The sequence below is a fragment of the Ranitomeya imitator genome, chromosome 6 (genome assembly GCF_032444005.1).
Source record: "Ranitomeya imitator isolate aRanImi1 chromosome 6, aRanImi1.pri, whole genome shotgun sequence".
Taxonomy (NCBI): Eukaryota; Metazoa; Chordata; class Amphibia; order Anura; family Dendrobatidae; genus Ranitomeya; species Ranitomeya imitator.
The window spans coordinates 40020892-40035399 of NC_091287.1; the positions used below are offsets into that span (position 1 = coordinate 40020892).

Consider the following 14508-nt stretch of genomic DNA (forward strand, 5'->3'; position numbering starts at 1 on the left):
TTGTTTTAGTTATATAGACCTGAATAATTACATTACCAGGTTATTTTTACAGCAAAATGAACGTGGTAAAAATTAAACCTAACAAACAATGGTTGGATTTTACTCATCTTTCAATACAGTTATAACTTGTCTTATGGGAGAAAATCAGGCTCTCATATTGCTGTCAGTGGAAAAATAAAAATGTTATGGCTCTTGGAAGAAGGGGAGTATCAATATTGCAAAAGCGGAAATTTGGGAGTGATTAAGAAATAAAAGCTGGACTCTGGGGAGGGATATCTTAATGCACATTCCTCTTTCTTAGTATTTCATCTTTTCTGATATAATTGGAAATATACTAAATGGTTGTTCTCAGCTCAAGATAATATCTGTCCATATGGCTGACATAATATTTATCGAATAGCTAAATCTTACGTCTATATTTTTAATTCATCAAAGTTGTATGTGATGTATCACTAATTACGATACAAGATCAACTGATAATTGATAATATGATTACCAGAAACAATACTGTAAGAAGAGTGATATCAAATATACAGTATGCAACACAAAATGATAGTTTGGCTAACAGCTATCTAAGGTGTATAGCCAGCTACTTTTCATAGGTGACACTGTAAAAGGACAGGATTTCCTCCCCCAATTACTAAACTTATAGTTACCAAAAAGGGAACCCTCCTAACACTTCTCTTGAGGTCCGATATTAACTATTAACGCCAAACTTGAATATTAATAATTAGTATCCACTAGATACGCCTCAACGTTATCTTTTCCTTATACTATATACTAACTGAGACAAAACAGTGTAACAATAAAGGATATTTATTACACACACACATGTCTGCAGTCTATAACATACATATATATTATACCCAAGATGGCAACTATAAATATATATATATATATATAAATATATGGATATTACAACTCTAATACAGTAATATCACTACAGTATACAGTGATATCCCAACAGTATCACACAGTAATAACCCACAATATCCACTAATATCACAACAATATCACCACAATATAAAAACCCACAATTAATTGCCCGATTACCCAACTCACACGGACAATATCAGCCCTCCTAATCTATAGCTTACTAACCCTAAGGCCTAAGAGGTTACAGGGCCTAGTAAGAAAAGGGGATACAGAGTATACTTATCCACGATGTGGTTTCATGATCATTCCAGCCAAAACCAAAGAGGCAAAAGAGACCCTCCAAGCACATGTGTTGTCCCTTTTCTGTCCAGCCAAGAAGAGGTGTGTTCAGTCCCAGGTGTGTGGGGATAAGGTCACATGTCTATTGTCCACTGGCAAATGTACATCCCCTCAATAACCTATCTTACCAGCTCATGGCAGACCTACTTTGCAATACTGCAGGCTGGAGGATGGCTTCGCTCCTCCATGTGGGGGTGTATATAAACAAAACATGCATTAAACACATCTCAATATAAAGATATACATTTTTGGGCACTTCCCTTCTACAGACACTATCAAGCCCTCTTCTTCTCTGATGAGACAATTTGCATATTTAATTTCTTAGAGGAGCATTGTATGGCCTTTAACTCTCCTTACACAGGCATGTCACTTTACATTGGAGGAAAGATACCCCTTAGATTACCAGTCAGAGACCACTCAACTAGCCAAATAAGATCTCTTGCTTTGAACTGAGGAGGGGCAACACTCTGAAACACGTGTCTCTAAATAGAGATTCTGGTTTGGCTGTTATCCTAAGTCATGTGAAAAGGTTCCTAAAAGAGTCCTTAATGGCTTTCACTTCCTCCAGTAGGTGACACTAGAATTTAAGTCCTCTTCTTCTTTGAAGAAGCAATTTGCAAAGCTAGCTTTAGAAACTGGAACTCTGGGAGTGGATGGGGTGGCTCTGTTCATCTACTTAAGACAACCACACGTTTTAGGTAGCTTTTGGCTGCACAATAGGTTTGGTAGAACATTCAGCTTACAGCTATCTGCTCTGACTTTTCCACCATACACAGGAGCGCTCGCTGTGACGAGTGCTCCTGTGCTCTCTTAGAGAAAGCAGCTAGCATTATTAACTCCCTGTAAATGTGATAGTGGGCTATGAGCATGTAAGCAAGTAAGAAGGACAGGGCTGGGGGTACCTTTCTTGTGCCGGGTCTGGAACTCTCGGGGCTGTCTCCTCTGTTGTCTGAGGGAAAGCATATAGAACCGGACCAACCTTGGCACTTGGCAGCAGGGGGCATGTCTCAGGCTAAAAAGTGCACCTGGAAACAAGCAGACTTGGCGGGGACCGACAGCGCACAGCAGGGGGAAGTGAGTGCTCCGTCCCTCGAGCACCGTAGCAGAGCAGGCCAACGCTCCAGCATCCCCGCTGCCACTTGTAGAGATTGTGAGTAGAGATGTACTGTGTGCCCGCTGGCCCCTGCTAAGCAAGCTGCCAAACGATCCGGGTTCGTGAGCACCACACACATGCCGTCCAAGAAGGACCGGGTGTGTGACCGTGAACTGAACTCTGACCCCCCCCGGTGATTATTTGTTGGGCTACGACATTGCTGTGGCCACTGCCATACTCTCCACAGCACCCGCTGGGCTTTGGGTCCCGCAGGAGGTATCAGAGACTCATCGCTGCCAGAAAGACTCAGCTCATCGTTGTCTTCAGGACTACACTGGATTAACCCCACGCTGACTGTTGTTAGCGCCACCATCTATTTCGTAGACTCTGCAGTCAGGAAGACATTGGATTGCCTAAGTCATACCCTAAGAACTTCACCGTTGTTGTCCCCTGTATTTTCCCATACTGCATACTTTTATTACCTAATCCTGGCATCATCCCTGTTTAACTCCTTATCTCCCTGCATGTAGTACTCACATGTTACAGTAAAATTTGTTAACCCTTGCTCTAGCTCCTGTTCGTCACTGCATCCCGCAACCTGCTCACATGCACACTTCCACTCGGCACATTTATCAGTTGTAATATTGTCAGCTCCATCAGTTTTAACATTGAGTATAGTGCAGCACTTACACCATTTTTGCTGTCAAGACCATGGGATCTTGGCTGAACCTCATACAATTCTGCCACATGTTCTTTGGATCTGTCATTTCAAAGACTCAAAACCCAAATCTGAATGGAACCCATGACTCCTACATGAACCGAGCTTTATATAATTTTATTCCAACATTATGATGTAATTTTCATATTCTTTTCAATTGCAGATCATTTTAGAGGCCACATATTACTCAAATCAGGCTTTGGTTGCTATTGATGACATTGGTTTGTCCATACATTGTGTCGCTAATAACGCACTTTCAGGTAAGATTAGAAATTATTTAGTCAATCATTTCTACTCTGAACATTACCACCTTTTATGATTCAGAAAAGAATGGGAACTGACCAGCATCACGATCCAATGCAGTGGCTCCTGGAGTTGAACAGGAGAAAATGTGGGTTGATTTATAGTCTGATTTGTGATCTAAATATATTTTTGAAGGGGATCTGAATTAAGTTTCGGAACATATATTTACAGCATATGATATTAATATAGGGCTATAGTCTGGTATTTAATATGGAGGTTTTGAGTGTACATTAGTCAATCTAATCGGGGGTCTTACAATACTTTAGGAGTCTTGGTTGAAGTCTGGTCAGGGATTTGATATTACTTTAGTAGGGACTGAACATCTTTAGCCACTAGAGAAGAGAAAATCAATATGATGCGAATCAAATTTGTGTTGAATCTTTAGAAAGTTGCTAAAGTCAATTAATTCAAACAATTTGTGAGAAGCTTTGCGTGAGTTCACTAAAATGCCTGCTGCAATTTTACACATTGCAGAAGTTTGCATCAGCCACATAAATATCACATGGCAATGAGAGCAGCGGGCCAGGATATGCCATAATATCTTGCAGCTATCACATCACACGGTATAGTACAACCAATCAGAAGGGACTATCATAGCCTGTGTAAAAGCAGAGGCAGAGAATACAGCAACCATTCTGTGGTGAATCTGGATCATGAGAGGACGTCACAGCTCACAGATTAGCCATAGAAATGAGGAGAAATAGACATAAAACACTGAATAAACTGTACATATAGGTGTATAATATACGGTAGTTAAGAAGATTAGTTTGTGAAGCACAGGCTATTGGCTACCAGTTACTATCTGTTTACCCATAGTCATATATGTTGAGGTCACTTTGAAGTTTCTAAGGCATTGTTTGCATTTAAGAGCTTGTAAGGGGTTATTATTATTATTATTATTTATTGTTATAGCGCCATTTATTCCATGGCGCTTTACATGTGAGGAGGGGTATACATAATAAAAACAAGTACAGTAATCTTAAACAATACAAGTCATAACTGGTACAGGAGGAATGAGGACCCTGCCCGCGAAGGCTCACAATCTACAAGGGATGGGTGAGGATACAGTAGGTGAGGGTAGAGATGGTCATGCAGCGGTTTGGTCGATCGGTGGTTACTGCAGGGTTAGATATAGTCCTGTGATATCTTGGGTTGAAATTTAGGACTATTCAGGGCAATTGGAGGATTTTGCAGTACTTTTGAATTTTTATGAAAATTCTGCGAAGTTGGCAAATTTGAATTTCGAAAGATTTCGCAGGATTCACTCACCTCTAACACCATAACATAACATAAGCCACGTCCCACAGAAAGACCAGTCATACATTGGGGTGACTCTATGAAGTATTCTCCCAGGCTGAAATCGCGGCAATTTCTTTTAGGCTGGATCTACAGAGCTACATTATTGCACATGAGGTATAGAACACTACTAAAACTAAGCACAGAATTTTCAACATAGATTTGGATAAAAGGTCCCATGAATTTAGTTCTGCCTTGTTAGGTATGGCACGCTATGTAATTGGCAACACTTAGCAATCAATTTCTGAGATCCTCCATAGTGGTTGTTAGATTGCTTCGTGTTCTGTATCATAAGCAATAGTAACGGTTCCTAAAAAATTTGCTCCACAAATATATTTTATAACCTTATGAGAATGTTTTAAAAAGTAGAGATCACATGTAAACCATTGGGGCTTTATAATATTTTGGAAAATCGACTCAATAATTTGGAGAAGAATCTTGTCTAATAAAGGTTATATCCAAATGAAGAATGTCAAAAGCTCCGTGTTGGAGAGGTTGTTTTCGAAATATTTTGCTCTGAAAGCTTTACTGAGGTATCATACAGATCTTGGGGAATTATCGTCTATGGATTACATTATTTCCATCAACAGGCCAATCAAAAGAGACAATATTTCATCACTGTCCATCTGGCTTTTCGTGTGGAAATGGTAACTGCATACCATGGAAAAAGCGGTGTGATTTTACAAAAGACTGCGTAAATGGCATTGATGAAAAGATATGTCGTAAGTCACTTCTTACTGAATATTTAGTGCACTTGGGATCATTTTGAGAATGATTTAGTTACATAAGTGGAAATTCTTTCAGTCTAGATTTATCTTTTCGCACCATAGAAAAATTAACAATTGGGCTTTATTAACAGTAACATGAACTACAGCATAATTTTTGACATCATGGGATGGATAATCGCGCCATGTAGCAAATTTGCACTGAAAAGATCCCATGTTGATCTCATATAGTGAAGCCTCATATGATATTAGATATTCTTACACAGCAGCAAATTGTCCGATCAATGTTGGGTAATTATGGATCTTCCACACGGAAGAGGTGTATCAATAATCACTAGTTCTTATTCAAAGCAATCATCTAGTTGCTTGGACACGTGCCTAAGTCAAATCAATTCTCCTTGGTGGGCAATCCGTTTTCTAAATGGAAATCTACTGATGAGCAGGTTATTGCCCCAGGTCTATCAACTGAAATCTCCAATAAGTAGAAGTTATGGATTTCCACATATCTGCAGACTTGCAATGGCGGGAGAACCGGAGGTTGGAGACCACTGGCTTTGATTCAGGAGATACTTCTCTGTATAAATAGTATATTTAGGATTATAATTTTCTTATGTTTATTTATTATTTGCATAACATACAGAGGATTTATGCCAATGGAAGCCATGGGAGGCTACAAACTCCAGTTCACTATTACTACGGGCGCCAGCACATTTGTAAAAATCATTTACATAGACCTTGCATGGCAGTATACAGAGTCCAAGTGGTTCCATATAGCATGTTTAAAAAGTGTTAAAGGAGATGAAAAGAAATGTAATTATAAATTACAAAATACATTGAATTAGCAATTCATAATCATTGTGTCTATGGAGGTAATCACCATAGAAATAAAGAAGTAAATAAAAATAATTTACAAGGTTTTTTACAAGTTTTAATCAGCACAACAAAATGACAACCATTTTAATGGTAGTACGAATTGCTAAAAGTTCCGAAATTATGTAGGACCTTAGCAATTACATTTTCTTTAGTTAGTTTTTTTCTATTCTCGGAGAACCCTTTTAAGTGAGGCATTATATTCTCTCATAGAAGCATTGAAAATATCTCCACAGTATGGCATGCCAATGGACATAATTTTTCACGGATCTGTATGCAGACTGTAAGAAAAATGCCGAGAGCACCTCTGTATAAAATTGGAGGCACATGGAAATTTTGGGAAGAATGTATGCACAGTATAGATTATGGACAAATACATGAATTTATATATTGCTAGCTTGAGTTAAGTGCTAAAAGGCACTGGTTCATGAAATTTGAATGGTTTTGTACATATAAAAAAGAATATGTTATTTTGCTATTAGCTACATTTCCTACATCTCTTCTATATCTACTTTTATGGCTTTTTCGATCCTTTTCCTTCTTCAGCTGCTAAATGTGACTTTGAATCAGACGACTGTGGCTGGCGCGAGACGCGTCACTTTGATTACTTTGACTGGGTCAGAGACTCCAACAGCAACGTGGAGCCGGAGTATCTCTCCCAAACACCACCCCAGGACCACACCACAAATTCAACGGAAGGTAACATTCCTCTAATCACCAGTCCGCTTCAAAAAACTGTCCTTGTTAGCATAAAAGTTTGTCATCTTTCTAAATGATTTACTTTTTGTTTTAACTTCCTGGTGGTTTTCAAGCTTGCTGTTTTCTCCCAGGGAATAAAAAGTATCGTCGTTAGTGTCTCGTTAAGAGTTATCAAAACTATGTCTTGTAACGAGCTTCGCCTGACCAGAAGACATTTCCGCTAAATAGCAGCAAGCACAAATATCCAAAACTATGGAACATTGATCAACAATGTGTGTTAGAAAATTGTTTTGCTTGGTGGAACAGCAATCTCGTCCCATGAGCCAATATCTTTTTTTTTATTTTATCGATGGTGCTGTGGGATATCATACAACATAGTTGTAAAAAACTGTATCAACCCCTTGCATACACAGCAATTTTTCATTGACTTTTCCTTTTATCCAAGCCTTCCAAGAATCATAGCTTTGTAATTTTTGCTGTCAACGCAGCAGTATTTGGCGCTAGCTCCGAACAGAACAGGATATTTATGTTTTTGATGCTGCTGTTGATCCTGATAGTATTTATAAGGTGAGGAACAGTATAAGGTTTGCTTCTGACACCTACCATCCCCCTCGCTGCAACCACTGGGTGCCGTTGGTTTGTGATGGCGGTTGCGTGCTACTGATTGCCGCTGCGTATGCCACGTAATGACCGGAATTCATAGGACACCAGTATTTATATTAAAACCTGCAATACCACAGTACTGGAGTGTATTGTATAGGTGATTAAGAGATCGAAAGTTCAAGTATTACGTTCCCAGTAGAGAATTCTAAAATATGTAACAAAAATTTATTAAAATTAAAAAATATAAAAAAACACACATTTTAAACCTTCACCCCTCTTTTCCCATAATGCAAATTGCATCCAATATTGTGAACACCAAAATGGAAAATCAAATCAAGATGGTAGAATCACTATTTTTTTGTCTTGTCACTTTCCTCAAAAAATTAAAAGACAAAGAGATCAAAAATGTGTCTCAAAATGCACCAACAAACTCTACAACCTACACTTGTCCCACAAATTACAAAATATGTATGGCTATGTTGACAGAAGAATGAAAAAAATGCTATCTCTTGGAAGAGAAAGAGGAAAAAACTAAAAGTACAAGAAGAAAATATTTACAGGGTCTTTAAAGGGGTTGGCCGGTGTAGAATGACAATTCTGCAGTCAGTCTGTGTGACTAGACTCATGACTGGGCGCTGCGAGGATTCGCATGTGTCTGCTCCAGGAACGGCGGTCAAGTATGCAACATGCATACTCTCTGCCAGAATCCTTCTAGTGGGCACAGCCTCACTCAATTCACTGGCTGAAAGTATGCATATTGCACACTTGACAGTCGTTCCCAATGCAAACACCGGCGAATCCTTGCAGCTCACGTTGTGTGCGCTGGGAGGATTCACAAGTCTGCAGTCACACAGAGTGACTGTAGACTTATCATTCTATGCCAGACAACCTCTTTAATCCCTTCACGACATTTGATGTAAATTTACATCATGGTAGTGAAGTGGTTCCTGCAAATTGACAAAAAATTATGTCATGGGAACCTCTGGTTACCGGGTCTTCAGACTCGGGACTCGTCACCACGAGGTGGGTTTCGCTGCCCTTCTCGCAACTATGATCGATGTTTTCAATGATTTCAATGTTTTGGCAAATTAAATTGCCTAAAATATTTATGTCCAGTTATAACGGCATCAATCATAGCCTGGTGCCAGGAAACTGCAGAATTAGCAGCCCCAGCTTTGATTGGTGCAATCGTACTATTACATCTGATCGTACCAATCAGTGATCAGGAGGGCAGTCTGACCTCTTGATGACCACTCTGCACAGCCTCATTCCATCTTGAAGACATGTGTAGAGTGGTCACTGTGTCATTCTGCTGCTGATATGCTGGGCCTTGTGGTGTCACTCACTACTTTAGCCTGTGGCACCACTTCGGCTGCTGCTGGTGCTTGAAGACCTGAAGATCAGAAATAAGAAGACCTTCCTGACCTGAGTGATGTTCCTGTCCTGTGTCCTGTCCCCTGTTTTTTCTAATCCACCATAATCCCTCTCTCCCCCTTTCCCATTTTTATCCCCTCTCCCTAACCTCTTCCTCAGCCCCTTCTGCTGCTGAGCGCTGATCAGTATTTGATTGCTGCATTTTCTGCATTTTCTTTTGCACCATCCCCATGCATGTGTCCTGCAACCATCTAGTGCTGATCAGTAATGCACATCACTAATAAGCATCCATGCTCGCTTTTGGCCAGGACTTTTTTCCCTTTCCATTTCCCCCCTTGCACCACCTCTGGGCATGCATCCTGCAACCGTTGATCGCTGATCAGTGATGCACGGCATCCGACTCTATTTTTTTTCTTTTTTCTTAAAAAGTATAAAAAAAATATCAAATAAAATAATAAATTAGATTAGTTGATAGCACAACATTCATGAGGGTTCAATCTGGGTGTCCCTCACTTCATAAACCTTAAATCTGTGTGTGTACTTTGAGGTTCTCACGCACAGCTTGTGCATTTCAATTCTGTACCGGGCCCTCTTACTGGTCATAGTAATCTTAGTGTATGTAAACTTTTGACTTTGCAGTAAGTAATAAAAATGCCTTAAAACATTCTCTCTCTCACATTATTCTGGCATTTGGCAAATATTAATAATTATGGTAATTCTAATCGACCTAAAACAGGAAAGGTTTATTCTGATTTCATGTCAGATATTGAGAACAGCATGCAGATGTGTCTTTTTTAGTGATGAGCGAATATACTCGTTATTCGATATTTCCTGAGCACGCTTGGGTGTCCTCCGAGTATTTTTTAGTGCTCGGAGATTTATTTTTTTATTGCCGCAGCTGAATGATTTACAGTACATCTCTTAGCCAGCATAAGTACATGTGGGGGTTGCCTGGTTGCTAGGGATCCCCACATGTAATCAAGCTGGCTAACAGATGTAAATCATTCAGCTGCGGCAATAAAAAATAAATCTCTGAGCACTAAAAAATACTCGGAGGGCACCCGAGCATGCTCAGGAAATCTCGAGTAACGAGTATATTCGCTCATCCCTGGTCTTTTTATATAGTGTATGTAAACTTCTGGTTTCAACTTTTTTTTTTATTCTGTTATTTTATCAAATTTTTTTTTCATCAAGTTTTGTCCCATACGGGAAGTTTTTTTTAATTTTTTTAATATATTGCATTGGAATAGACATGTAACCACACTTGTTAGGTTTGACCTATCTGAAACTATTTCAGGACAGCCCTGAAGGCTTTATTTAAGCCTAAAGTTGTCTTTTCAAATGTTCAACCTTTTGCAGTTAAATACCAACTCTCATTGTTCCACAATTAGATCTGTTGGCAAAGGGGTAATGTTAAAACCGTTCTGTGTTAATTAGTTTCATGTAGCTCACTATTTGTTGGGTGGGTCTCTTCACAATTAGCAGTTCGCAAAGTGTTCACTGTTGCTTTCAAACCACCACTCATTTGTATAGGACTTACGGAAACAGCGTTGTTGAACTGTGCTCACCTGTTTCCGTCACCTCACCTCTTGTGGTTGGTGACTGGATGGATTACTTCTGTCTCGGCTAGTAATGACTGAAATGAGAGTAACCTTTTTTGGCCTGTTCTGGTCTACTCCTCCTCTGTATCTTTGGATGAAACTCTTTAAGATAGAACATTTATGTTTAAAATTAATCAAGATTCTTAACAAGAATTTATTTTTTTCTGCGTCGACTTTCCAGTAAAATCTGTTTGAACTCGAAATCGGAAACCAGTCCTGACTTCCCGGGGTTTTGTACAAAGTGCATTCGATGATAAACAAGATAAAACATTAATGATGTTGTAGAATCTGATCAATCACCGGCAGCGTTCAAAGATATTAAAAGTGCACGGGGATAACAGGCTTTATGTGTGCACTTACTTATTTATGTCCTTATTTATTAGGTCATTTCATGTTTATTCAGAAGAAGGATAGTAATTTCACACAGATCGCAGAACTTCGGAGTCCGTGGTTCAGTCAGGCCGGACATGGCTGCTCTATGACCTTCTGGTGAGAAGACTTTAATCTCTTATCTTTTATGCATTAATAAGAAGTTCTCTTATTTCTCTATCACATGCTGTGTGTATCGGCTTAAAAAGCCAAGATACATGATTATTTAATGGCATTAATAATTTTATAAACACTTTTTTTATGTTTTAGAAGCATATCAGGCTCCATCATTTGTAAAAAAATGATAATTTGGAGGCTTTTGCATTAACCCCTTAATGACCATCAATACGTCTTTTTACTGACCTGAGATATAAAGGAATAGCATCCCCACACAGGTGACAATCCAGCAGCTGTATGCGATAGCTGACAACTTGCTGTATTATTATTATGTATTATTATAGCGCCATTTATTCTATGGCGCTTTACATGTGAGGAGGGGTATACATAATAAAAACAAGTACAATAATCTTGAACAATACAAGTCACAACTGGTACAGGAGGAGAGAGGACCCTGCCCGCGAGGGCTCACAATCTACAAGGGATGGGTGAGGATACAGTAGGTGAGGATAGAGCTGGTCATGCAGTGGTTTGGTCGATCGGTGGTTACTGCAGGTTGTAGGCTTGTCGGAAGAGGTGGGTCTTCAGGTTCTTTTTGAAGGTTTCGATGGTAGGTGAGAGTCTGTATGAGCCACGATCAGTGTTGGCACCGTCCATATCTGTTTAACCCTTTAGATGCTGCTGTCAATAGTGACTACATTATATAAATAGTTAACATAGTGTGGGGGCTTACTCTTTAACCCTTTCGGCGCCCTCAGATCATGATTATGTGGTCCCGATGTTTGCCATGCCAAATAGCGTCCTTAGAGTCTGCCGACTACAGTGGCCTGTTCAGAAGTTAGCAACATTTAGGTTTCATTCCTGTTATGCCACCTTGCAGTAATTCCTGAAAATCACCTGAAGGGTTAATAAACTACCTGACAGAATTTTTCAATATGTGAGGGCATGCTGTTTTTAAAATGGTATCACTTTTGGAGGTTTTGCAATATATAGGAACCCTAAAGTCACCTCAAACCTTAATAGGTGCTTAAAAAAAAATAATTTTTGTAAATTTTCTTGAAAAAAATGGAAAACTACTGCTCCATTTTAAAGCCTTCTTAAAGGTTGAAAAAATAAAATAACATTTTACAAATGGTGCTGATGTAAAGCAGACAGGAGGGAAATGTTATTAATGTGTTTTCTGTGGTGTGACTAAATTTATTAAAGGGATAATCATTCAAAGTAGGATCTGCCACGTCTAGTAATAAATTAGACGGTCGAGCGTTGCCATGGTCTGTCCCGCCCCAGCTCCACCCATGTTGCGGGAGCTGTCCAAGACTGGCGTGAAAGCGCCAAAAAAGTCACCAAATTTTTGCACATCTTCATTTTGCACTAAATTTTGCAACTTTTCAAAATGTTTTAAGCCAAAAACCTCAAAAAACACTTTGCTGTATTGGCCCTATAGTTTTAATCCTCTACAATCAGCAGAGTAAAAAAATACATGAAATGCCATGAAAAATAGTTTTAGACAGGACCTAAATAAGAGTCTAACTGTGCCGCTGGATGAGATCCGCTGATCTTACCATTGAATGTACTTAATTTTTCAGGTATTATAACTACGGATCAGCAGTGGGAACGGCAGTGATACTCCTACATATTAAAAATGAGAGGGCACCCACTGTGCTGTGGAGTACCTACTTCAACCAAGGGAATCAGTGGTTAAAGGGATTCATTCAGCTCGACCGCTTGCGCCATCCATTCCAGCTGTCGGTGAATAAATTCAACATGGGCTACTATGAAGGTGTAGCGGCCCTTGATGATATTGTGTTTGAGAACTGTTCTCTTCCCTCCGCTGTCCCGAGCTGCCGCGGACCCGACCTTTTCTGGTGTAAAGATACAAAGGCTTGTATCAGTACCTTACTGGTGTGTGATCTAACTGATGACTGTGGAGATGGTTCAGATGAGATTAATTGCAGTAAGTGCCATCTTATTTTGCCTCCTGTTTGTTTAATTGATGGATTAGATTAAAGTGCAAAATATAATATAATAATATAATAGAAGTTGTAGTGTAATAAAACAAGTGTCAAATCAGAGCTGGGCAGACCAGAGAGGAGTTTATCAAAGAGTTTCATTTCTAGTTATCTTCTACCATAGGAGGGGTATTAGGGTACACACTGCCCATTCCGTATCAAAAGGTTAAAAATTATACCAGCTCCAACGCAGAAAGGGGCGGTAAAATAAATTGTCACTTAAATGAAGCGAACCATCACTATTAATATTAATTATTATTTACTGAAAAGGTTTTAAAAAAACAACTTTTTTAAAAAAAAAAAAAAGCCACATATCCAACATTACACCAAACTATACCTCAAGGAGGGCAACACTGGCACATCAATTAATGACAATCAATTATATTGAGGTAAGAGTCTATGCTTTCAGATAATCCCGTATAAGATACAGACTGAGCAACTACATGTAGAATATAATATCAATCCATTTACCAAGTGCTAAAAAAGCATCGTCTTTATTAGTTAGTAAATAATCCATGTATTCACATGTATGCAAACGCTGGATCTTAATATTAATAATACAAAAACCTAAGCCCCCAAACAAGGGGAAAAAAATGTTGAACTTATTCAAGGAAAATCATATTGAAAGTGCATGGGTAACATTACCTCTGTAATTGCTGAAATAAAGGTGTCTTGTGTCCGCCAGTGACCCTCCGCGCCCCGATGCGCGTTGCGCCCTTTTGCTTCTTCCGGGGACACCATTATTTCAGCAATTATGGAGGTAATGTTACCCATGCACTTTCAATATGATTTCCCTTGAATAAGTTCAACTTATTTTTTTCCCCCTTGTTTGGGGGTTAGGTTTTTGTATTATTAATATTAGGATGCAGTATTTGCATACATGTGAATACATGGATTATTTACTAACTAATAAAGAAGATGCTTTTTAGCACTTGGTAAATGGATTGATATTATATTCAACATGTAGTTGCTTAGTCTGTATCTTATAAGGGATTATCTGAAAGCATAGACTCTTACCTCAATATAATTGATTGTCATTAATTGATGTGCCAGTGTTGCCCTCCTTGGGGTATAGTTTGGTGTAATGATGGATATGTGGCTTTTTTAAAAAAAAAAAAATGTTTTTTTCAAACCTTTTCTATAATAAATCATTAATTTTAATAGTGATGGTTCGCTTCATTTAAGTGATGGTTTATTTTACCGCCCCTTTCTGCGTTGGAGTTGTTATTCAGAAGTGCCATTTGTGATATAGGACATTAATCAGTAATTGTTAAAAAATTATACCAGGCAGTGTATGTCCGTGTGCAATGGGACCCTATGTCACTGTATACCTATACAGAAGCATACGTCAGGGCTTTCTATAGGGAAATATTAGAAATGTAGCATAGTTTTTCTGATTCACTGTCTCTTTCCTCATGTGCAGGCATTGCAGGACCTTTTGTATCCATGGTTACGACCACTAACAGCTAGTTAACTGTCACTATATCAGTGGTCGTAACCATGGATACCTAAGGTC

At 38.9% G+C, this 14508-nt stretch overlaps 1 protein-coding gene across 2 annotated transcripts in view; it reads left to right on the forward strand.

Moving 5' to 3' along the window:
- The window catches only part of MALRD1 (MAM and LDL receptor class A domain containing 1), a 419241-nt gene that overhangs the window by 131413 nt on the left and 273320 nt on the right, over positions 1 to 14508 (forward strand). For both annotated transcript variants that reach the window (XM_069729529.1, XM_069729530.1), the window contains 5 exons: positions 3190 to 3286; positions 5216 to 5347; positions 6767 to 6919; positions 10881 to 10986; positions 12570 to 12937. In XM_069729529.1, the coding sequence (XP_069585630.1) occupies positions 3190 to 3286; positions 5216 to 5347; positions 6767 to 6919; positions 10881 to 10986; positions 12570 to 12937 (856 nt within the window). The remainder of the gene's footprint in view (positions 1 to 3189; positions 3287 to 5215; positions 5348 to 6766; positions 6920 to 10880; positions 10987 to 12569; positions 12938 to 14508) is intronic.